The following is a 26,684-nucleotide window of genomic DNA, read 5'->3' as shown; positions in this document are numbered from 1 at the left end:
AGAAATTCGAATTCGCGCGCGAATTACCGCGAATAACCGGAAGGGATAATAACTATAAAAAAGTTTACTTGGACACTATATCTTTTTCGCGTATTCTTAAAAACAATTTTACTACCGGTAATCAATGTGCCCGGTTACGTATTGTCAATATTGTCTTACGCTTTTTATAGAATATTTATAGCAGCAAGCGTTACGCCATCCTGATATAATGGCACCGGTTTGTTGAAAATGTATGAGATGTTGAAAACAAACGTACGAACTAAGTAAATTTCAATTCGTCGAATATTTTGCAATGATAGAATTATGCTATGTCGATATGAAAATACCAAAGTGCACAAAAATTTAAAAAATTTGAGATCAAGAGAATTTTGTAATTGCAATCGGTCTGACATTTCGCTAACGATTTCCTTCGATTTCAAGACACGTATTTTGTAATTAATTTCTCGGTAGTTCGTTGTTAATTGTTTGCTTGTCCTGGGAAAAGTTATCACCGTGCGATTAAAAAGTACCGTCATCGTTACGACAGCAAATGTTTATCCGGTTCGATCCTACGTATTTGTGTTTTGTAATCAAATAAGTCGAGTACGTGGGCCGGGATCGTGTCTGAAACGTTCGCGTGTACACGGTGAATATCCTCTCGGGGCTGTGCAACGGTGTGTGTTCGTGTGTCGTGTGTGTGTGTGTGTGTGTGTGCCTGTGGAATCTGTACGGTATAGCATGTTACCGTGCGGATCGACGCGATGAGAAATTGCCGTGGTAATGTATCTCGTGTACGTGAGTGTTGCGTCAAATCATTGACTTTCACTCTCGACGATAATCGTTTTCAACGTAAACCCTAGAAAAATGGTCTAGGAATCGCAATTCAAAATTGTTGCTCTCCTTATTCTTGCAAATCTTCGTTACCCTAACAAGCGTCGTTAGAAAATAAATACAATTATCCGAGAAGCAAATACGAGCTTCCCCTCGGAAAAACGTGAGAAATTCAGCGAGCCTCGACCACGACTACGTACTTTCAAATTTCACACGATTTGCGTGTCAATACTGCCGGGAATTGTCATAACTGTGCAACCGCACAAAATACTGCGGTCGATTCATTCCACGAGCGTAAATCGGTATCGTTATTTTATAAGCAGCCAATTACTTTATCGAAAACACGACACGATTCGAGGGTGGTGTTGGAAATGAAACGAGCGGCACCATTCTCCAACCTCGTAATATCAGAATACATAAATATAATTACGTTAGATATGCGCTAAAACACCATACGCAAAAACCAAGAAACCTTTCGTTGAATTCGGCGAACCGTCGGCCGGTTTCTCAAGGGATCACTTGAAATAATAATTTATACCGCGACGCGTTAAAAGCATTTCGATCGTTCTCGAGGAAGATTCAACGAAATTTTCAGGTGCACGCTTGAATACCGAAAGCGCACCTGGCACTCGTGCTGGCGGCACAGTCTCGCTAGGTATATTGCCGCCAGGGGTCCAGCGTTCGAATGGTATAAGAAGACAGGAGCAGGGTATCCCTGTGAATTTCAGATATTGAGAAAAGACTCACGATTGGAAATTCGATCAGTAACCGGCGGCGGTAGCCCGGAGGTAGTGATCGATTTGACTTGCGGTTAGGGGTGTGCTGGCAGCAGCGTTGGAGGACCTCGCGGGTGCAACATAGTAGAAGGACTGGGGTTGCGTCTGGGATTCGAGCAACTGGAGCCTGTGCGACTGTACCGGCTGCTGTTGTTGTTGCTGTTGTTGCTGCTGCTGGCGACGTTGTTGTTGCGCATACAGCTGCTGGGATTGCTGAAAGAGTTGCGCCTGCTGCTTCCTGTATAGGACTTCCTGCGGCTGGTTCACAGCAGCAGCAGCAGCAGCAGTGGGAACGGATTGGGCCTGCTGGGCAACCGGTTGCTTATAAAGCGGAGACTGACGCTGGGGCTGCTGGGGCTGTAGCTGCTGCAACTGCTGGAGTCCGAGATAGGACTGGGGCTGGGCTACGAACGGTTGGAGTTTGTGACTTAAGCTGAAGTCACCCACGGTTTGGGGTAGCGTCTGATATAGTTGGGTATTGTACTGACCGGTTGAGGGATCGTACACCAGCTCCGACTGGTAGATGGGATCTGCGGCGGCAACCGGCGATTTAGCTTTCGATGACTGGGGTGACGGTTGGGCGTGCTTAGGACCGGCGGGTACGCCGACGGTGTTCACGTAACGCTCGAGCTCGGCGGCAAAGTCAAGGTGAGATGCGCTAGCTAGTGTTGTGGTGCGTAGATTGGGCGATACAGTGACTGCCGAGGGGCGGGTGTACGCTAACGCCGCACGCTCTGTGCTACTCGGGGAAACGTACTGGGCGGCTACCTGTGCAACATGGGGTCGGGGAGTGATTGCGACCGATTGCGGCTTCGGGTGACGCGTGACCGGGCGGCGGGTCGTCGTTTCCAGGGTCTGATAAGCGGTCGAGGACACCGCGGGCTGGCCACGATGAACAGGCGACGCGGTGGTCTGATACTGCGTCGTCGGTGATGCTAGTCTGTAGAGTCCTGGGCTAGGCGTGGGCGACGGTTCGTACAGAGCCGTCGATGGCGTTGCTTGAACATAGCTCTGTTGCTGGGGTGCTCGATAGCCACCTCCTCTTAGTTGCGATGGCTTCACGTAGTCACCTTCGCCTAACTCTTGACTGGCGTCGTCGTCTAACTGGTATTCCGTTTGGAAGATCGTGGTAGGTGGTGCCCGAGTGGTTGATTGCTGGTAGGTGGGTCTAATAGGTCTTGGTACAGGTCTCACCGATGGATAGTTCGCTGGCGCGTTGATGTCCTCTTCCTCCTGCTTGTCCGACAGATCATCCTCGTCGTCCTTTGGCGCGTTCGGGTCGCAAGGATTGCCGGAAACGTATGTGAATTCTCTCTTGTTACCATCGGGATCGATGTAGCCGTATTTGCCGCGCACTACGCAGTCGGTTCCTCGAGTTTCCTCTTTAAACGAGCCGTCTGCCGCTTCATAGCCGAACGTGAAGGACCCGTCGTCGTTCACCTTGTTGTAATTGCGAATTGTTTGGACCGGTGGTGGCTTCGATGGGTGCAGAGCGTCCTTCGATCGCGGCGAAGGAAGCGCACGAGTGCGAGGCTGGTATACCGCTGGATTATAGTCGTCCTCTGCCGCTTGACTGTCGTCTTCTTCGTAATAAACCTGCGGTTCTGCTATGCGAGGCCGGATCTCCACTCGCTTTGCTTCTATCAGCAGCAGAAAGCATACTGGGATTATCTGAAACCAAAAATTCTTAAGTGAAAACGTACTCCATTTTATTGCACACTAATTCAAATAACTATTGAGTTGTGTAAAAGGAATTTTGTACTATTCGAAGCTAAATCAGATATTTGATACTTGTAAAAGGAATTTTGTACTATTCGAAGCTAAATCAGATATTTGATACTTGTTTTTTTTTTTTTAAATATTTATCAATAGCATAAGAAACCATAAGAAATTTCACATATTACATTACTTGTTTTTCATATTACAAGTTCTTTGCAATTTGTACCTGAATAAATAAAATACTTTTAGTATTTAATTATGACTATTTTTAGAGTTTAGAAACTGCAGGACAAGTTAAAAAGAATTTGGAGTTTACAAAATATTGTTGACAACAGGAAATTATTACGGTGAACCTGTAATCCTACAACTTTCATATCTACCGACGCAGACTTTCTACGAGTAAGCGTACACTGCGTTCGATGTTATCATATAATTTCAATAATCACCATCAAAATCATGGGCATAATGATACGCTTCTCTTTATTACGTATGTCACGTGACCTTTTCGATAGTACATTCACCGATTTATATACTAATACCAAATTTCACTTGGACATTAAAAATTCGATTCGAAGGAAGAATAAAATATCGAGAGTTTAGTGTTTGATGATTTTATATTGTTACTTTAGAACACAACATTTAATTTAATCGTCAATCGATAATTCTGACGATAAATCAGACAGGATATAATATAAAATGCATACATCAGGAGGGTTTTGTATGTAATAAAGTTCAATATCTTTTCAGAAATTTGAATTTTCTGCTGTATTTAATGTATCTTTGACTAATTAATAAAAAAGAAAACTAATATTGCCACAGAATAAATTTCCTAGATTTTCTTCTTTATCTTTAATGAACAAACCATTATCTAACAGCTAGACATCATACCATTAGACTGCGAATTTTATGCATTTTTCATGAAAATATACGAATGGAAAAGAAAATTATAAAGAGTTTCAAAGAGTTTAATAAAATTGTTACATTGTCTTCGACGCATTAAAATTATTGAAGAAAGAAATACATTTTCATCTATTTCTTGAAATCAATTTAGGAGATCTTTATTTTGTATAAAGATACAGTCTACTGATTACTGTTTAAAAATTTATAGTGTCGTAGCTATATTTTAGAAAGTTATACAAGAATAAATAGTGATACTCGTACGTATGATTTGCATAATGTAAAAGCAAATACACGACTTGGTAAAATAAAATGAAAATGTCGCTGACAGAATAATACCGAGCAGACTACACTTGGCAAGAATTCAATATACGTTAAACGAAAATAAAAACTTGAGAAGTCGATCTGTGCGAGGACGTCGGATGATTGGAATTCTACTATAGTATAAACGAGCCAGTGGAAGCGGTCGTCATATGTCAGACGGTCTAAACGAGACAAGCCAGAGGCACGGACGTTCGGGGAGAGGGAATTACCTTTATCACGTCACACGAGCCGTAATCGAAATAGTCGGATTAACGATAGAATGCAGGCAGACCAGCCTGTTATTCTAGTTTCCAGGCACGAAACCGGATCTGCATCGGCGTGCAGTTTATAGTCAATAGGAAACAGAAGATGGCGAGGAGAGAGCGAGTTTCGCGGATCGGTGAACTCGAGTACGCGCGAATGGTATGTGCGGCTCGAAATTCCTTATCGCTCACTCGAACCAGGCCTAACGTTCATAACCGTGCAAATGCACACCGTCCAGAAGTACCGTGGAAGGAAAGTGTTATGGCGATGTCGGTGAAATGCTGCGATCCTCGGGCATTGCCGACACTTCGGCCAGATCGGTTCCGTCCAGAACAAAAATGGCAGCGAAAATATTGCTTTGTTATGTAAAGCTATAGAGAGCCTGTTCAACATTTCAGAACGCAGTAGGTTGCACACAACTTATTGTGTGCTATAGCACACAAATGTTACACTCGACCAGTGTCAATGTTAAGTTTCGGTTTTTCTTTGTAGAAGAGTGGAGAACAAATGGAAGCATGCACGGTAAATGTACAGTTCTATTTCAGAGTTTTCACTATGGAATCTCTACTGTTGAAGGTGTAACTTTTAGAATATTACAGTGTAACGTTTAAAATAACCGTTTGAAATTAATACTTGTTAAAAAATAGCAGACTCAAAAATGTGTCTTTCGCTTTATAATATATATTTCTGACAAATTTTTTCAAAGCTATTTGCAAAGCAATTCACATCATAAGGTATATTAACCCCTTGCACTACAATAACGAGTCAGACTCGTGGTGAAGATTTTATGCAAGCTCTACTAAGTATAAATATCATTAATTTCTTCTACATCGAAGTAAAAATAAATTCTTCTGTTATCAAAGTATAAAAACGAAGGTAAATAAAGACAATACAGGAAACAAAAATTATCCGGTCCTACTAGGAAAATTATTAAGTACGAATAAGTGCTAATTGTCACAGCATGAAAGAAGCGGTAGTGCAAGCGGTTAACAAGATTTCGTATTTCGTTCTTATGATAAAGTAAGTAGAATTTGGCATAGAGATAGACAGCCTAAACTTGCTATTTTTCTTTCGCACCAGGTAAAAGTAAAAGAGAAACGAACGTACTTGACTCGACCGCAATCACACTTGTTGCATTGGCACTCGACCGAAGAAAAGTACAACGTCCTTGTAACTTTAGTTCCGGATATCTTTATAACGTAATAAAACTTGGAGAATTGCTCGTAAATGGTGAAACAAGTTAAGAGTAGACGTATCTGTATATGATTCGAAATCTATTCATTCTTCCATTTAATACTGTATCGGATGATTAATGAAGCTGAAATTATTCGAAACAATTCGAAACATTCCTGATACTTAGAAATGTTTCTATTCTACAAACGATATACTCGGTGTCATGTAAATGGTGTTACAAATCGATAATCAAATCTCAAAGTGTCGCCATTCTTTTTAATTATCTACTTTTTTCTTTCTTAACCAATCTGATACCAATTAGGTATCTTACACGTTCTTTTTCATTTCAGGTAAACAAAATGATTGCAATAATGGTCGCAATAGGACGATTCTTTAAAAATTGGACTATATTTCAAAGCAGTCGAAACATGAAAAAATCTCCTCACCAAAGGAACCAAAAGAAAGTTATATTAATACTCAATTTACACTAAATCCTTTTAATGAATTATTGGAAAACTGTCGGTAGATGAAGTGTTAATGTGTTGTTTTTTTCTGCCGTATTTGACGATTTGCATATCTGAAGTCTAATTTCAATAGCGTCTGCCGATATATGGTAGCAGTTTCCTTGTAATACTTTTGGTCCGACTCGATTCATCCTTGAGAGGTTTTCCTATTACATGCAGGATTTCCCATGCCCGACAGGCTGGCCGTATGTCCTTATAGCGAGACGTGCTCCTGACTTCCGGTAGAGCGACTCACAGTGGGAACCGCCCCGGCGCACACGTGTTACGTAATTTCTACTACTCGGTTGACCCGAATACGGGGCGAGGCAGGATTATGGCGGCGTGCTAACCGTGAGAGATTCAGATTCAGAGCGTCGTAACTCGCCGCGGCTGTTTCACTACGCCGCGCGCCGCTCCGTCGCTTCTGGATCTCCTTGAACCGAGCCGAGAGCAAATGCTCGCACAAAAGACACAACCGCACCACGCCTCACCTCGCGACGACCCACAGGAAAACTTAACCGACTGTCACTTTTCGCGTTCGTTTGTGGCACGCGAAACAAAGAATAAGGTAAACGTCCCTAATTGCGATTGTCTTCCTATTACGCTACATAACGAATTTCTGCTCACCCTGGCTCATCAAACTACTTTGTTATCACTTGGACAAATGCAAAACGAGCTCAAATCTTTGCACTCGAAACTATTTTACCACCACTAAAGCCGAAATAGCTTTTTTGTCTTACAATACTATTATAATATAACTATTACAATATTATATAATATTTTATATAAGTCATATAAAATATGACTTAAAATATGACTGAAATTGAGTCTTGTAACTTACGTGTCAGTTACGCTTTTAACCTTTCCTTTAAATATAAACGAATTTAATATTGTAACAGTTATTTTAGAACGTGATATATTATTTTACATCGCCTGAGTGTACAGGAATAAGTTTTATCGCAATTGCTCAACGTTTTCTACAGAGCGATTGCTGACTCTATGCTAAATTTAATTTCGTATCTTCTCACAGTAGGCTGTATATGGCAATGCACTGTTTAATTGATTCTGTTAAAATAGGTTCGGTTTTTGACGACTTTTAAATATTTGTACAGTTAGATAATGTGCAATTTGATAATTCAAGATTGTGATTTTAAGATCGTATATCAAGTTTTATGGGATTATGGTAAAGGAAAACTTCGATCTTCACATGTAATGCATCTTCAGTTTTCTATCGAAACTAGAGTCTTTCAGTTTGAAAAGTATTCCAAGTTTATTATCAACCAGTTTTAAAAAATTGGACATTTAAGCATGATTTTGTGGGCCCCTTTGAGTATCCAATTTTAAAAATGGTGTGTCATTCAATAGTTAAATTTTCACGGTTATTTTTTATATATCAAATTGTTCTGTATAGCTACGTTGGAATGGGTTTGCATTTTCATTCTTCTTAAGGCTGATAGGAGTTCATGAATACTATCGAAACACTTTACGATAAATTTAATCAAAATCGAATAAGATACCCAATCGACATAATAATACCAACTTTTCCTCTCACTTCAACATAAAGTAGAAATTCCATTTCATACAACGAATCGTAATTTACTCCCACTGCTAATGGAATTCTGCTCGTTACAGTAATTATAAGCCATGGTTTTCTGAACTCAATTCCTTCGTTAAAATCACTGCACGTTCGTCGGCTTACAGGAAACACTGTCATTTCAACTATCACTTTCAATGGTTACGCAGAGTCTGCAGAACCTATAACGGGGATTTCCGTAGCTTGTACTTGCCACACATCTCGATTTATTCTTTAGGCTTGTTAAAGAATATGACCGCCTGACCTTTACGCTGAAACACTCTTAAAATTGTTAAACATAAACTATTTATCACTATCACTTTTTCATAATTTTATTACCAAATAAGAGCCGTTTAAAGCAAAAGTGGTACATGTAAAATTTTTCTTTCATTAATTTAATGCTATTAAGTTACAGTTAATTTAGTATTTTATTTGATTTTTCGGATTATTTTAAATTAAAGTTTCAAAGAGTATTTACATTTTATTTCACAGAACATTTAGTTCATCCTTCATTAACTATAAATTATCTTTTTTAACTGATACGATCTTTATAGTTACCAGTTCAAATATCAATCAAGAACACTCGATTATATGATATACAGTGCGATTATTTGTATAAAAGTAAAATTTCGTAATTTTTAATAACAGCTCACTGAAATCAGTTAAATGCTATCGTAGATTTTCAATTGCGTCACTCCCACATCTTCGCTACATTTCGCCTTTTCTCGAAGTATTTTTCTTCAATGTTTCCTACTTATTATCACGTAACAACTTTTCATTTCTTTAACGAAGACGAAACAGTGCACGCTTCTCTTCCCTCTTGCATATACCTCTTTCTCAACTCTATCGGTGTTTTATCCAGCTTTCGAACTTCCTTAAGTGGAACCAGAGTACACGCAAAAACCAACGATCATTTTTCATGCTTTAATGCATGTTCATATAGTATTGGCCATGTAACACGGTTTCCTCGCGTCTGCCGCAGTTCTCTCAGGTTTCCAGAGGAACGTATCGGCGTGTACAATTACACGATGCCTTGTTTTGGAATGCTGTGGTATGTAGAACCAGGCGTAGAAACGACGCAAGAGAAAATTCTTGCATAAAACCGAGGCACACACCTTTGAGAAGCCTACAGAAAGCGACACCATATTTAATTATTCCATTTCGTACGCGCGCATACCAGGATTGTTACGTTTTCCAGGAGATAATGGTCACAAGAGGAACACATTCTCTCGTTATATCAATCCCTTATTACTCACTCCGTTATGTTTTCTTTCTATTTCACTGCTCTACTGATTTCTGACTGTTGCGTGCAAATTTACAGCTTGAATTTACCGATTTATCACTTTTACTTGAACCTTAATCTGAACATTCAACAACACGAGACTGAAGAGCTTCTCGAGCTATAAAACACTTTCGTTTGAACAGACAAATTCGGTTTCCATTGATAACATGTTTGGTAATCGTTTGCTTCGGTAACAGCCTTCGTAATTATATAGCGGTTCACAACGTATACCGTTTGTAAAATATTTGACGAAATATGAAGCTGAAATGCAATACGCTATATGTGTATTATCTTTGTCTTTTGTTACGGTCACGTAACATATATCCATATAACACTGTGGTTATCACAAATATATAACGGTAGCGACTTACATGTTATGTTACATTGTTAAATCAGTTTTATTATCTTCACGGTACTGTACTGACAAAATCAGAAAGAGCACTAGGAATTTGATACAGTACTTCAAGAAAATCATTCCCCAATATTTTTCCTCACTCATGATCCTTACAAATAGAATTAATGACTAGCGATCAGCTGCTTTATTGGAATTAGTGGCTATTGTAATTATTAGATAATTAGATTCAAATCTGTATTGCATGATTTTCTCAAAATCTTTGTTTCACGATTTTATTAAGAAATGAATACGCAGGTGACTTAGGAAGTGAAAAATAAGAAATTTTTCTAACATAATAGATGCGTTTCTCTTTTGGAAATACATAAACAAATGGAACTACAAATTACAAACAATGCCTGCACTTCTATTAATTAATTTGGATACGGTGGAGTGCAGAAGTTATCTCTAGGTTTCTTAGGTTGTCCAAGGTTGAAATTGAGATTTTACCATACGTTTGGCGAAATGTGAAACAGATGATTGCACAGTACGACGCCTGTGACCGGTATCTGGTACCATGGCGACAACGATAATATCAATACCGGTGGTGGCTCGGTTGGTGGAGAACGCGCGGTTGTCGGAATATTCGAGACGGCTTTGGCATACGGTTTGTCCTTGAAACAGGGAGGTACACGTTGTTGCGGGACTTTCGAACGATACCGTATGCATCATGCTCTCTGAGCGTGCGCCGATTAATTTCCAGTCGACCCGTGATAAAATGCGGCTATCCTTTGGTCGTGCCTATAAGCTCGGATAACGTGTTCCCCTGCGCTGACGAAACATTCAGAATCGACTTCTACATGATAAATGAATGTTTCGTAACAACGTGTGAGCAAGTCACTCGAAGGTCACTCCCCAGTAATCTGGACTCATGCTAGCTGGGTCACAGACAATGGCCACACGAAAAAGCATGATGCAGTCTCTTTCGGCTATTGACGTCGTTACGGAATTTTTTCAAACTACTGACAGCTTCGATTCATTAGATCCAATTGTTATAGACTGATCAATTGATCGTAAATTGCAACTTAACCGACCCGAAATTTTATAATCGTTACTATTTCGCATGTCTGTCACGAGGTTAATTCATATTGCTATTAGGACAGTGTAATAGTTACACCTTGTAATCGTTGTATCAAAATCGAAATTATTTTCTTGCCTTCTCAACATCATAACGTACTGTTCGAAAGAAATGGTACTAATTTCAGAAAGGTTCAAAGACGAATTTTTTTAATAAGACTGGTAGATGAAGCATTTCACTAGTTTGCAATATTTGTAAAATAATAGAACGAATTATAATTACATTAAACACTTTATGCCAGACATAAACGGTAAAAAAGGAATAGCTTTGCGCAACAATAAACTATTTTATCATGAAAACGAAATTTTTATTAAACTGTTTTTTTTTAATATGATATGACTGTTTCAAACATACTCTTCTATCTTTTTGTTTCAGATGGAATTTTATTATTTTTCACATTTTATTATCAATTTTATTGACTAGTCTCCACAATTCGTTCTTATATTGATAAGAGATATGATACTACAAAGTTCTTCAAGTAATTGAACTAAATGAAGAAATTTATCCAGATGCGGTCACTTAGTTTTAAAAAGATGTTAAGGCATAATGAAAGATCATTCGCAGGCAGGTAATTCCTGCAATTAAGGTAAACACAGAGTTATATTAGCAACCATAACGAACTAAATTTATTCCCTTCAAAAGAGTAGTTTACCCGTCAAGGAGACTCGAGATGTCGATAAAAACCTAGTTGAAAACGAGTGTTCGCTCTTCATTTCGCGCTTGACTGAATTTAGTGTACTTTTCACGACTATGAAGAAATGGATCTTTACCACAAGCAGTTACCATAATGGTCACTGCAGTAAGAAACCTCAAAGGAAGTTCACTTCTTGGCAGTAGAAACTTCATTCTGCTTGCATGGATGTGAGAAAGGATCGTCTGCAGAGGATCACGGAAATCGAAATGCACGATCGAGATATTATTTACACTCGTAGATCAATTATCTCTCATTCGAGAGATAGGAGATTATCGAAAATCTAAAAGTACGTCCCCGTTGAAAGCGACGTACCTATCTTTCTTTGGTATATTACGGTAAGATTGCGATAATAGTACAACGAAGAAGAATTATTATCAAGTTTGAGAGCATGGTATATCGAGAACTGTGACTGCCTCGCTCTCTGCTTCAAAGTAAACACTCCCATTATAAAACAATAGAATGTATTCCTACGCTTGCAATCAGTTCTCATCGGAGCCCCGATACAAACACACCCCGACAAAGACGTCGCAGGAACACGAAGCGAAGTAGCTAGGGAAAGATCAATTTTTATCCTTGCTCGTTATCAAGCTGATCGTCGACCGGGCGCAATTAAAGTCGTACGAAATCATAGTAGTTCACTGGTCTGTCATTATTATCGAGAAACGGAGCGAACCCGACCGGGCTAGTTCAATGGAAGCGTGTATAGTCTAATGACTCTCCATCTAGTCGGGAAAATCGTGACGCCTAGGCTGGGCTCCTATAATCAACGTTAGAGCATGCCAGTCACATACAGTGAGAGGCACGGACACATTCGGTCGATCTAGTTGAAAGCAATCGGCCCCAGCGCTACCACGCCTTGTCTAGCCCTCTAGGTCTGACTTTCCAGAGAAAGGAAGAACAGTACCGCCAGATAGACCTGTCTTATCTTAAAATACTCCTCGGAAAGTCAATTTTATCGGCTAGCTGAATTCGCTTGTTTCCAGGTTTCCATGAAACCACGGCTAGAAACAGGACGTAATTAACCTCTTACTATACGTTCAGTGACTCGTATAAATATTCGTGGCATTCTGTGAAAGACAATAACTTCTTTCAAAATAGAACCAGACGATTTGATTTATTTTGAGAATATACTAATTCTCGGGATAACGCGTGAAATGTATTTGAAGAAGATGAAGTTTGTGGACGGTTTGTGATATTTCAGCTTCGTAATATTTAATATATGACATTATATCAATAAAAATCATCAACTTTCGAAATTGTTTATCGGTTTTACGAATCGAATTGTTAGTATGGTTGACTTATAAATAGCTCAACATCGTTTAACTTAAATAGTTCAACTCGATGCAAAGCCTAACTAAAATAATTTAACTTAATGTCACGATGGCATGTCAATTAAAATCATTTGTTCGTTTCCATTACTTTTAAAAGTCGAATAAGAAGTACTTCTTGCGAGATGTTTGCGATAATTTATGACTGGACTGTAGGTTTTATGCATTTGTGGTAGAAATGAATAGATCAGATGCAAAATAGCACAAATATTTAAGTCAACTCATTAAAATAATTAAGGAACGAAATAAATAGTTATCTATGTAGTTTCTACATCTCACAATCTACTTATGGCCGTTTACTGATTCTGTTTAGCAATTATTATACGAGCATTTCGAATTGTTTAACCACGTGTAGGTGATTATTTCTGTCAGATTTTATCGCAGCGGCATCAAGTGCACTCGACCGAATGTTGCCTGACTAAAAAAGATTCTGATCTCGAACCTTTTGAATTTAAAAGTTTTCTTATATAAATACACATTACGCAATGATAGCACGTGATAGTTGCATTTACAACCTTTCGAGAACTATGTTAACAGAAAGAGAAAGAGGGCAACATTGCAGTTGGTGTGATCAAGTGGTTCTGAACTATTCTTTCGAAAGTAAAAGTAAGACTATTGTTTGAATAAGGCAGTAGCTGAGGGCAATGTTCCTATTTGCTATTATTGCTACAATTTATTTCCGCTATGTACACTTCCACCGAATCAGGAAAACCATTATCCAGAATACCGTTTCCTTTTTGCGTTTTACTACAACTATAAATTGCGATTTTTCAAATTGCGAAGTTCTCGATCATAATAAGACCAATAGCTTAACGAATCGAAAAGAACTTGCTCGGAATTATTTTTACTCAATAGTACTAATATTTCTTATGAAATATCACATTAAAGATGTTATTATATGTATGTTTATCCAGCGCTACTATAGAATTATTTGCGATACTGTTGTGAAATGAAACAAACATAATAGCATTAGAGTATTTTCGTATTATATATATTATATTCGTATTATCGTATTATATTAGACTGTGGATTTTATTGAAGAATTTAACATTAAGCAAGCTATTTAAGTCATTAAAAAATTAATTGTTTGCAGTCGACACAGTTTTTATTTTCCATAAATACCTTGTTATTATAAATTAAATAGCAGCTATTTAACTCAACTTGCATACCCACAGTTCCAATATGAATAATAACCGTAGCGATTCCGCGTAACTAACATGATCGAAGGCCGCCAATGCTTCAGAATTTTAATGTTTATCCAGTAATATCGAACCGATTTCGAAAGAAATAGCGGAGCACAATTTTCAAACGAGATACTAATTAGCTGACCACGTTTGGTAACGCGTAGCCGGTGAGCCGGTAGGATCAAATGCATCGATTCTGAAAGAACGCGTGGACAGTAACGGGGAACACTGCACTAACAAACGGGCGCTTTCACGGTGAAGGTAAACCGTTGCCTTTGAGCAAAAAAAAGAATCATGGCACCGGTAACTGGTCACATTTTGCGAATCGCATTCCCGGCTGCAGCACGTACTGCGTTCGCGCACGGGCTAGGCGTACGCGTAACGCATATCTGATCTAGATACGGCTACGAGAGCCATGCGTTTGATTATATCGCGTTTCAAGCGAGGAAGTAGTTAAAATGTCTCGGCTAGACTTTCCTCGCGGGTATTTCCGTAGCGGAAGCTGGGCACGATCGATGACTTGCGTCAGATTAATTTACCCGCCAACGTATTTTAATTAGACGACCACTCTAACGAAAGAACGTCCCGTCGCGTCCGTGCCTTTACATCGTTTAACGGCGAACTGTTTCTACCTCAAGCAAGAAACATCCGCAGAGAGCTATTCAGTGATTGGGTTTGTTATCTTACGTATATGGGGCTCGAACTCGCGACAAAACCGGAAACGCTCGTTTCGTAGAAAATTATATCGAACGCGAAGTTTCGCTCGTTCCAAGGTTCCTGACAATTTCAATTCTACGTATTCACGCTTGCAAGTCATTTTCTTTTCTTAATCGTTTGATTCGATTACCTAAATTTATACTCACTTTCGAACTAATCCAATTTAATGATCTTTCTCCATGATACGCGTAGATTCTGATGACTCGGTTATTAGTTTGCAATGAAACTGGGATGTGACTTTCTCTTTTCGTCTGATGTAAGTTTTGATTTCTGTACGTCGGCACTGTATAGGGTTGGATACATTTTGTTTGAAATAATAAACAACAAATTACAAATTAAATCACCATCTCGCTTGCAAATAGTGATTAAACTTCTTATTTATTCAAAAGGTCGTAAATGTTATCTTTTACTGGGATTTTAAAGAAAGACAAATAAGTGGCTATTTTGTACATTAGTTTCGTAAATGACATTTCATGTTTTTATTCGAACAATAATAAAAGATTTGTAATATTTATAATATATATATTTATTTCATATTTTTTTATTAAATATTTATAACGTATTTACGTTTCACGTTGTGGATATTTATAGACCGTGACGCACTAACGCGTGTATGTTAGTTTATCGCATCGTATAGTTAATGGTCTGTTTATGTCGCATTAGATTACCGAATTAATTTGTCGTTTGTATTTTGACAAAAGCTACCACTCATGTATGCAGTTACGGTCGATCTAAGTGATTAACACGTTCAGTGCCGACAATCGACCACTAAAATCTCTACATAATTAAAGCAATTTATTTAATTAACACATTGAGTGCCGACAATCGACCACTAAAATCCACACATAGTTAAAGCAATTTAATTAATTAAAGCGAAATTAGGAAGTTAATATTTATTATAGGGGGCGGCATTGGAACTCTTTCACATTTGAAACATTCTAGTTAAATTCAATTTGTTCAAATATATTACAATAAAAATTAATTCTCAAGATTGGTCAGAAATTAGCGTTACCTATATTTGGGTAACGTGGCGCTCAACGTGTTAATATGCTTCATTGAATTAAACATCGTTAACTTTTAGTATTACTATCCTTTCTCTTTCTTTCAATACGATACTGTGTTACATCAGAATGTGTTGTTTCCCTTGGATGCCTAATTTTATTCGTTTCCTCATATTACGTCATTATCAATACATTAGAATAGAGAAATACGATATCACGTAAATAGGCACCATTTTTAAAATTGTATTTTGATCGAACATATGACCATTCATCGTAATTAATAGAAATATGAGAATCTTCTATCATATTTTAATAAATCTATTTTCTCCTCTTAAAACTGCATAAAATATGCCCGAAATATAGTGCGCTTCACAAAAGATACAAAATAGAGAATACACTAAAATCGATTCTGAATAACGACAAAATACAAGACCTATTCAGTTTTATCAAAGAAACCAAAATTATAAAACACATAATATAAACATACCCTAAAGTCTTTTTATTGGACGTAAAACCAATCATATAGAAAAAAGTTTATAACAAAGATTACGAAATGAGTATTTATTCAAAGATTTTCATATGATTAATTCGATAACACCTTATTTAGTATAATTAGTGACTGCGGGCATAATCAATCTTCTCATTATCCATGTGCATTGCATGGCTTAGTCCCGTAAAAATAGAGTCCGGTATATTTTCGAACAGCAAAAAATATTGCCCTGCGAGCTACAATTTCGCACTTCTATCTCCCGCAGAATAGAGCCTTAAAGGTTTCTTGTTCGGTTATATTCATAATCTGATATTCATAGCCTCGATCAGGCTTCCAGATAAATCTTGTGCGAAAGCGGCAGCAGGTGAACAACTCGAGGCATATTTCTCAAGATCTTCGTCATAAGGCTCCTTGGGACGTAAAAGAGGATGCAAGATGACACTCGGTGTCGTCCCGTTTCCCGGCAGAATGTATCCGCCGGAAGCCACGGGGACGTGAAAGGGTCCGCGAACGGTATGCGCAGCAGGCGATTGTTCGTCGCGTAAGGTCGTAACAAATATTTGAAAGTGTAAAGAGCGAAACGTTCCCGTTGAGAAAACCGGGGCCCGGCCAAACGAACGGGGAGGGAAACAAGGTTTAGAATTTAGAGTCTAAATATGGCTCCAAGCGGAACTGTGAGAGCAAATGTGACTCATTTCATATGGACGTTAAGGACGCGGCATTGGTACACAGGACTGCTGTGCCCTTGTCTGACGACCACAGTTACCCTCCACTAAATTTTTCCTTTCTTTCAGCTACCCAATAGAAAACGGAAAGTGCAACACAGATCGTTATTTCACGCTACACCGTTCACTCTTGACAAGAACTATTCACTGTAAACTGTGACTGCGATTAGCGAACAAACAATTTGATTGTTAATCGAAAAATAGCATTGCACATAAACACTTGCTTGGTAAAGTTAAGAAACGTGTTACACAGGCGCACAGCAGATATGAATTTTATGTTTTCATAATTTGTAAAATTAATTGCTTGTTATCGATGCAATAGCTATGTATAATATAGCGTTATTCATGTTTTTACACACTGGAAATATCGACCGTGCATAAAATTCACACATCGTATTCCTCTGTATTAACATTATATATCTCTATGTGTTTCAGAATCTGCTGAGAAATCATGCGAAGGTTACCGACAGCTGGATCGTTTAAATAGAAACGATAAACGGTTTATTGACGGTTAATCATCGCACGAGACGTTTTCATTATTGCCCGATACATGCGAGCCCGGCGAATAGTTAGGGAAAAAAATAGTGCTATCTAGCATCGATTAAGGAAGCATTGGAAAATTAGATATCGCTTGCACGAGCACGTTGCAACGGTGCGCTGCGAGCCAACCAAGCATGACCACGTTTAACCCTTGCCTTGCATTTTCACTCTTACTGTTCCGACCATAGTTTCCCACACTCCATTTTGCGTTTCGTTTCTCACATTTCACCGCTAAACACGTATCGAAAATTTCTCGTGACTCGGAGCATAGAATCGATAGCCTCGGACCTGCCGATGCATATCTTTACAACGGCGAAAGAATTTGCCGTGGTTTTTAGAACGAAAGCTGACTGTCGGCTGCTTTGAACAGATACATACGCGGACAAGCTGGTGACGCGATGCAAACAAATCGGAAACACGCTTCACCGACTCGGTAGTTTTTGTTTTGTCGCGGTGTTTCGCGCGTGAAAACGAGCGCGAATCTGGTTTTCAATTAGAAATGAAGAATTCTGTCGATGAAATGGAGAATTCTGTCGATCAAATGGACGCTCCAGGCAATAAATCACGAGAAACTCGTAGTCAGTTTTTTTATTCACGTAATTACTTTTGACTAGACAATCCGCAACGTGCGATTACTCGAATGTCAAGGAGAATTTTGCTATTGTAGGAATTTTTGCAATTGATATTCGACACACAACGTGTTAAGTGAAATGTTCAGATTATTTCTTTTGTAGCAGTGCGTCACAAATTATTATTACGTGCGTTATAAACAGGCTGCACAATTGCATAAAATCCATAGTTTGGCTAATAAGTATAGAATACAAGCAGTTTAGTACGTATTTTTCAATGCAATTTTATGTTAAAATTATAGGAGAGGAGAGAGAAGATGATGAAAGTGAACGGAAATGCATATTGCTATCTACTTAATAAAGATTAGATGACGACATGGGGATCGTGAGTTTCAATGACTTCTGCATGATTCACTAATTGAAGGTTAGACACTTCATCAATGCATTTGATGATTCACTTCTGACTTAATTTGTACTATCTTCTTCGTCTTTTTAATATCTTCGCAGAAATAAGTATAATTTTTTTCTTTTAAATAAGCATAATTTTTTATAAGTCATTTTTTCTGGAGATAATCGACATTTAACAATTTTTGAAAATATTCAAGTTAGTTTAAAATCAGTAACTCAATATCGATCTCGAAGACATAAACGACAATAAATAATTGATCTCGAATACTCTAAAATATAGAAATAATATGTTATAATATATTAATAATATGCAAAACTAAAGAATATAAAACAATTTTATTGTCTTCTACTTGTGTTCTATTAAGTTGAGATCATTTTCAAATCTGTTTGATCAAGTCAGCATTCAATGTTCAGAGAAGATGTATGCTACTGAATGGTGTTTAAATGCAGGTGCTAGAATGTTCGTAGAAAGTTTATTGATCATTGTAAAAGAAATATCTAGAATTCGACAACGACTATGAAGAAGGACAACGTATATATATATATATATATATATATATATATATACTACTGTAATCAAAAAGTAAGGTGAATTTGTTTAGAAAATGTAAATTCTTTATTTATTCTTACAAATCAATTTCACCCCCTTCAAAATAATCCCCGTCCGATAAAACGCACTTTTGCTAACGCTATTTCCAGTCCTCGAAACAGTAGGAATAGTCTTTTTCCGGTATAGCCTTCAAGACCTTCTTGGATTCGGTTTTTATCTCCTGAATCGTGTCAAAACGGCGTCCCCGCATTGGCCTTTTGAGTTCGCTGAATAGCCAGAAGTCGCACGGAACCAAATCAGGCGAATACGGTGGTTGCGGAGCGATATGAGTCGAGTTTTTGGCAAAAAAGTCGCGAAGATCCAGTGCAGTATGACATGGTACATTATCGTGATGAAGGAACCAAGAGTTGTTCGCCCATAATTCCCGCCGTTTCAGACAAATAGCTTCACGCAAATGGTTTGGGCTGAGTCCAATGATATTCCAACACTATCAGCGAGGTCTCTAATTGTCAATCGACGATTTTCAAGCACCAAACCTTTGATTTTTTGGACGTGGCCTTCGTCGGTAGACGTTGATGGTCGTCCAGAGCGCGGTTCGTCTTCAACGCGTTCTCGGCCCGCTTTCAACTCGTTGTACCATTTATAAACGTTTTTTTTGTGCCATAGTTTGATCACCAAAGGCCTTCCGCAACATTTTCAACGTGTCCGCACAAGAATATTCGTTCCGCAAACAAAATCTGATGCAAGTTCTTTGCTCAACAAAATCACTCATTGTAAAAACCGAAAAATTCACTTTTGGTTGTTTACAAAAACACGTGTAACTCGAAGATAATTAAACCTTTTGACAAACAGACGCTTGGCAAATGTTATAGACAGTCCTACCAACCTAGGAAAAAAATTTACCTGCCTTCCTAATGCCCGGGAGTTTTAAATGACAATTTCACCTTACTTTTTGATCACAGTAGTATATATGTGTGCATGCCGATTTTACTTGCTTAAAATAAAGTTTTATCCTTATTAATCTTTTTCATTTGTACCCGGCGGTTTTGAGATTAAATATTTCCAATCGACTAATCACGAGCGACTTTTGCCAATAAAATTATGAAAGCTGCGGCTTCAAGATATAGTTCATTTAACGTCTAATTGAGCTAAAAGATTATTCCACGGACCGCGAAGAGGTAGAGTAGGTCGTAAAAGTATTGGTATATTCTTTTTTACAATAACAGTAGATTTAGGAACGTTCTTATTATTTGTCACCATCTTACCATGACTTACGATTTTGTGATTTAAACTAGCGTAGTGAAATATTTTATACGATACATACAGTAATATTTTTCCTAAAATACGACGAAATTGTGGATTTTATGCATTCGTAGATAAAATAAAAAACTGAAAGGCAAAAATTTGAGAATATTGTTATACTATTACCTACTCAACGAAGTTATTAAGGCACGATTATATAGAAACGTAGATTAAGGAAAAATTCATTTATAGAATTTTCTTGTATATGCTTGAAAAATCAAAAGAAATTCTGTATCATGTCTTTCATTCGTTACATAACATAATTGCAGCAGTTCTTTCTGCTTCTCATTTATATTATTTTTATACTACTGTGTCAATAATCTTCTTAAGCTCCGTGATCGTCTAAAGTTCTGCATTATACCGTAACTTAGGCCGATTATCGCATATTCCTGATTAACAATATGTGGCAAAATAAACCGATGACCCTTGCGAGCTACGGTGTGGTAGTTTTCGGTGTCGATCACGAATCTTCCCGCACAGGAATATCATCGCTCACACTTTTTCTTCGGTCTGGCTGTCTAATGAGCCTGTTCCTGCGAACGCGTGCTGAAATGGGAAAGCGCGCGCTAAAATGCCGTTTATTGGAAACCGTAGCCGTACCGTTTCGCGTCACACCGGTTTCCTAAAGCTTGGTCAGAAACTCGCCGGACATATTTCAACATTTCCTATTTGTCTCTGTTGAGAAATGGGACCGCAATTACCATAATCACAAAAACTTGGCATTTCGGTAATGTTGCCCTAGATCGGCCCACTTTAAATGTATGTCTATTGTACAATAATACAACATTAAAACTCGTTCACGATTATGTATAAACTGCTGGTTTTGCGCATTTATGTCAACAATTAGTAGGTGTAATTTGGAACTATGACGAGATTAAAAATGCTCAGAATATTGATGTATCAATTTGAACCTACAGTGAGATTTGATTGGCTTGAAACAAATTGGCTCCAATGGTAATTGATAAAGGTATTTTTATGTCCCATAAAGATCCGTAATCTATTTATATAATACACTTTTTGATACTAACCCTTCATTTAATTCCTGGCTTCATATTATATGTATAGTATTCCATTACAATTACGACATTCAGCGGTATTTTCAGATCACATAAAATAAGTTTGCACAAGAATAAGAGCATTGAAATATTTTAATGAAAAAAGATAATCTATATCAATCACCCGAGCAAAAGTGTTTGAAATTTAATGACAAAAGAATTCCAAAGCTTAAAAATACCGTAGAAACAGCCTATTAATTGCAGCGCAACGGATGAAGCGGATAGACGGTACCGAAGCAATGGCCGTCAACAATCTAATTGTTTGAATTTCATTAAGCCGCTTCGGGCAATGTTCTTTCCGTTGTGCAACGAGAAAAACGATCGTAAACCGAGCTTTAACAACGACTAATTTGCGGCCAGCAGCTCCGAACCATTTTTGCAACTCGCTGGAAAGACTCGTGCCCATGGTAGAGAGTGTAACTCCGTTACCTGATGGCTGTTTATGCCCGACGAAAGCAGCCTTGTGATTTACCCCCGAGTCGTACGTATTAGCCGCGCTTTCGCAATTTATCGTCGCACAGTTTCTCCGCCATTGGTTTCTAAGAGACGAAACTGGGTCTCGGCGACGCGCGACGCGACGACGCGTTCAAAATCGATGAGTCGTTATTACGTCCGAGCACGTCTCTGTACAGTGTGTGATTGGTTGGTTCGATTGCAACCGACTGTCGGTGAGAGGTGAATCACGTTTGTTTTCATTTGGTCAACGATTTGGTTACACGGACAGTCAGGGTACTCTCACACGATCAAGAAGGTTCTCAAAATTTTCATATTCTTAATTCTATTTTTGTATAATTTTCCTATTTTTTATTTTTATTTTATTTTCTATTTTAGTTTAATATCTTTTATTTTGCTTATTTTTGTTGTTTGTCTTTATCATACCAATTAATTACAGTTTATGAAAAAAAGTTTTGCAGACATTATCTAGTAAAATAGTTTGTTTAACATCTTCAGAAATATTCAAGCGATTTGGGTAAATTTTTGAAAAATCATTTCGTTGTTTTCACCATCAAGACTCGTAATCAACGAATTGTTTGTATTAGTAATGTGCCTTCGTCTTCTTTTTTATTTCTTCGAGTCTATCGATTCTATCGATTCTGTTGTCACGATCTTTTTCTAATAAATACGTAAATCCTATAGTTCACAGCTTAATTAATGACAATTAATTACAGCCACATGTTACATTATATACAAATCGGTCATGGTTGAAGAGTAAGTAAGATGTGTAAATAACTAACATAACATTTACAACCATTTGGCTATTGCATGCATTTTTGATTTCGATCTGTTGTGATTTATGCGTTACTTTTTACTAGAGGGGTTTGTTTCACGTTTGTCTGTGTAACCGTGATGATCGTTTCTGATTTTATGGCGTACGGTAACGAATAACGAAGACTGTTTTGTACTGTTAAGCCGCTGTTCCGCTAATAAAAGTGATGTACGAGGTTTGCATCAGCCTGCAACTAATTACTGGCCGTTTGTAACTTACATTGTAAAATTCTTTCTCTCGTTAAGAATGAAATTTCCGTTAGAAGTGCAAGGAAATTGCACACAGCTGACGTAACGAAAATTCTGACGGCGAATTGATTTTTCAACGTTAAGGAATTGTTAAGAATTTAACACAGAATCTGGTTTTATGGATTGCCCGGTAAAAAAAATTAACGACGATTACGTGACGCGATACGATTAATGATATATTAAAATGAATGAGAAACAAAGCTGATTCAGTTGGAAGAAACAGCTTAGAAGAATATATGAAATATTCATCGCAGCTCGTAACGATGGATTGGTTTCGACTGCGTCTACCGTTATTTATGATCGACCAGTTCGAGTGAGACGAAAGTGAAAAGCCTATCGATCAATTTTCGCTCTAGAAATCGATCCATAAACTTCGTGACGTAACGCGTTTGCTCCGATGAAAAAAGAAAACGAAATATGGGAGTTATATTTTTCAAAGGAGAAAATATAGATGCTTAGGTAAAGAATAATAATCGTATGCAGTTCGTGAATTTACCTTCAGAAAACTTATCTTAGTATTGTAACAAAATAAAAAAAAGCTAAACATGTAACCAAAATTAAATTCTTAACGTCCGAGATTCTTAAATTGTGTAGAACAAACGAAGCTACTTGAATGATGATATTAATTTACGACGTAGTTTGAACATTGATTGAATGTTTTATTTATATAATTTATAACATTCGTGAATGGATAACGTTTAATGAACCTGATAAACATCATCATTACAACGATGAAATTAAACGTTGTTTTATTAGCGTAGAAGAACATCCGAAATAACAGGTTTCGTACTAAATTGGTGAAAGCAACTGCAACTAAACTCGTTAACGCTGCTTGTGTCGGTCTTTGGTCAGCTTCTTACGTGTCTTCTCGGTAAAGTAAAACATTCAACAATTTTAGTTGGATTGGAGATACGCAATAAATATAAAATTAAAAGCAAACTATTATTATACGCACAGTTAAATTTTTTAATATTAATAAATGTATTGACCATTGTGTATAATGTAATAGTGACGATTCATTGAAACTTTCTACACAGAGCGACAGATTTCACGGAAATATAAATCGACATGATCAATTTTTGTATAATTCTATGAATAACAAATCACGTTCGCAATAAAGCACTACTCTGAATAGGAAGAGAAACGATATCACACAGAAGCCACCAGAATTGAACTTGAATTATTAATGTTTTCCCTTGAGTAAATAAACATCACAAAAGAAAAATGTAGAAATCACAGTTTTACTCACGTTTTTCTACGTGTTTTCGCACAATTAATTGTTCGATCTCACGCGCGAAGTTCATAAGTGAAACCCGCAGCTAATGAAAGTTCCCACAGGAATTATGGAGGAGAGAACGGCTCTTTGAATATATAAGGAAAATAGCGTATCGTTAATTATGATTAATTTTCTATGAATGACGACGCGTGAATGCGAAAGGCGACATAAAATTGCGACACGCTCATTGCTCCATATACATACTTGTTAATTCATAACGAAGCTCAGTCACATCAAGTGGAATGCGTAAATAGAACGGAAATTAACCAACGGCCGTCTTCTATTAATAAACTGTTCAATTTTCTAGTCCCAAATTAAAGTTCCTCTATCTCGTACAAGCTACTTTGATGCCGTAAATCGTGAACTATTGAAAGTGAATTATTGAAAGCGCAGAAGTAACAATATCCTCAGTTCAGAAAATGTATTTATTTCGTAAGTTCAACAAATTTCACTGACGAACGATTCTAAATAATGATTTATGGAAAGATTATACTAAGTTTTTTTTTACTCAGGTGAAAGTTAAGACCGTCAATTTAAAATTCCATACAATACGTTTTCTAATTTTCCCTTTTTTTCATAAAATAGAAATACGCGTTTTATTCGTCGAAGAATAGTGGCACTCTCGTTTGGGACTGATTTTATCGTGAGATTCACAAGGAGTTGTAGAACGCGTACAAAGAGTTTTAATATATCGTTATTTATATGGGAAAAGCGGCGATGGAGATTATTCTCTGGCACATGGTTGTCTACAGCGACTGTAAGAACAATAGATTTGTCTTTCAGTTAATTAAAATCCATTTCTTGCTGGTAAGAACAAATCTTACATGACCTACGGATTTATTAATAATAATTTGTATACTATTAAATTAAAATGATGTAAATTAAAATAAGCGTTCATTAAAATGTCAATAAGGAATAGAATGATGGAGTAATGACTAATGACAGTATTAGTTAATCGATTATTTTACGAAAATCGAACGACAATTAAAGCATCATTATTCTATTTATTATCGTATCTACGTATAATTGAAATCGTAATTTTTGAACAGTATAGAATATTGTACTTAATGCACGAACATGTAGACGTTACACGGCTCACACTCGGTTGCGTAATTTTTGAAACTTCGACACTTTACAGCAACGGTGCCATGCTAGCCCGGCATTGAAATCACCAGCAGGCGTCGAACATGACGGTAACACAGACACGGCTTTAGTATGTGAAACACAAATTGTAAATGAACATAAAACACTCCGATTCGTCTATCACATTGTAACACTTGTGAGCCTTGTAAATGTACATATATTATTTAATCGAGATAAAAATTGTAAACACTAAACGTAGCCATGTAGCTTTCGCAAACGATTCCTATACATAGTCCACGTCGCAATACAATTTATGCGAAATATTATACAAAACATGCTTTAATTTCTTCACGAATAAATGTAGCCTCGATGCAATTGCTACTGATACTATCAAGTATTTCTAACGTCGTAGTAAAAAAACCTAGATATTCACACGATATTGTACTAAATACAATGTTTTTATTCGTAGATCGTTATCAGTTAAGTATCTTAGACAACATTATCTCCAACAGAATAGAAATACTTCTATCATGACAAGGAACTCAAACCTCCAATTGTTTCAGACACAATCTCTAGAAATAGACTGCGTGAGCGTCTCATTATTATGTCCGCTGTTAAGTGGAATATCGGGGACAGGCAACTGTCAAAACAATGTGATGCGGCCCACCCTGCGCGAAAGAAAGGGACAGTGCAGCGTACCGAGGTAAAATTACAAAAGACAGCCTACATACCAACGATATAATCCTCATGGTGCACGCGTCTCGCAGGCGTGGAGGTAACGAGTAGTTGGTGAACGATCCTTCGAGAGTTTCACTGAGAGAGTGCAGTCGTATAGTACGGTGCTCGGTCCTTTATAACCTATAGGAACGGTTTTGCTTATAGTGGGGGCCACCGCAGATAGTAACGTCGCGTCCTTTTCGACGGTACATAACACCCGCAAATTAGATTCCACGGAGGCCGGGCCATGACATGGCCATTGCCAAATCGAAACACCATGGGCCTGACATTGCCAAATTGTACGGAACCACGCGTGAACGTAACTTGCATCATGTGAACGGTCATACCAACGCCTAACACGACCGTCGTACAATGCGTTGCTTATCTGACAGACGTGAAAGAGCCGACTTTCTTACCGGCGCTTTTAAAGTTTGCTAAACACTTGAACTGAAACAAGTATCGATTAACAATTCATTTTTGCGTTCATAGGGATGCGGTATATCGACTGGTGCTACAAATCATAATATCTCAATTTTAGTTGCATTTTTTAAGTTTACAAAATTTTCGAGATTGTAGGGGTAACAGATCAAACGTTGAGGTGGTAATTACTTTCTTTTTTCTTTGTCAAAACTATTGAGTTTCTTTGCATCTTTTAAATATGGAAATTGCTAGCTAAGTAATTTGTAATGCATTGGTTTTTTACATACTTCCATTGTTACGGTAGACCGCGTAATTTCTTTAATATATTAAATGCCAGTCTC

At 37.6% G+C, this 26,684-nt stretch overlaps 1 protein-coding gene across 1 annotated transcript; it reads right to left on the bottom strand.

The window, feature by feature from the left end:
- Positions 1-1,500: 1,500 nt before the first annotated feature.
- Positions 1,501-25,974, bottom strand: LOC144468495 (uncharacterized). Its single transcript, XM_078178027.1, has 2 exons — positions 25,938-25,974; positions 1,501-3,257 (listed from the first exon to the last, which is right to left on the bottom strand). The coding sequence occupies exons 1-2, from the start codon at positions 25,953-25,955 to the stop codon at positions 1,572-1,574; spliced, it is 1,704 nt and encodes a 567-aa protein (XP_078034153.1). The 5' UTR covers positions 25,956-25,974; the 3' UTR covers positions 1,501-1,571.
- Between the last annotated feature and the right edge of the window lie 710 nt (positions 25,975-26,684).

This window comes from Augochlora pura, chromosome 1 (genome assembly GCF_028453695.1).
Source record: "Augochlora pura isolate Apur16 chromosome 1, APUR_v2.2.1, whole genome shotgun sequence".
Taxonomy (NCBI): domain Eukaryota; kingdom Metazoa; phylum Arthropoda; class Insecta; order Hymenoptera; family Halictidae; genus Augochlora; species Augochlora pura.
Note: the sequence above shows the minus strand (reverse complement) of the source record. Positions and strands in the feature narration are given on the sequence as shown.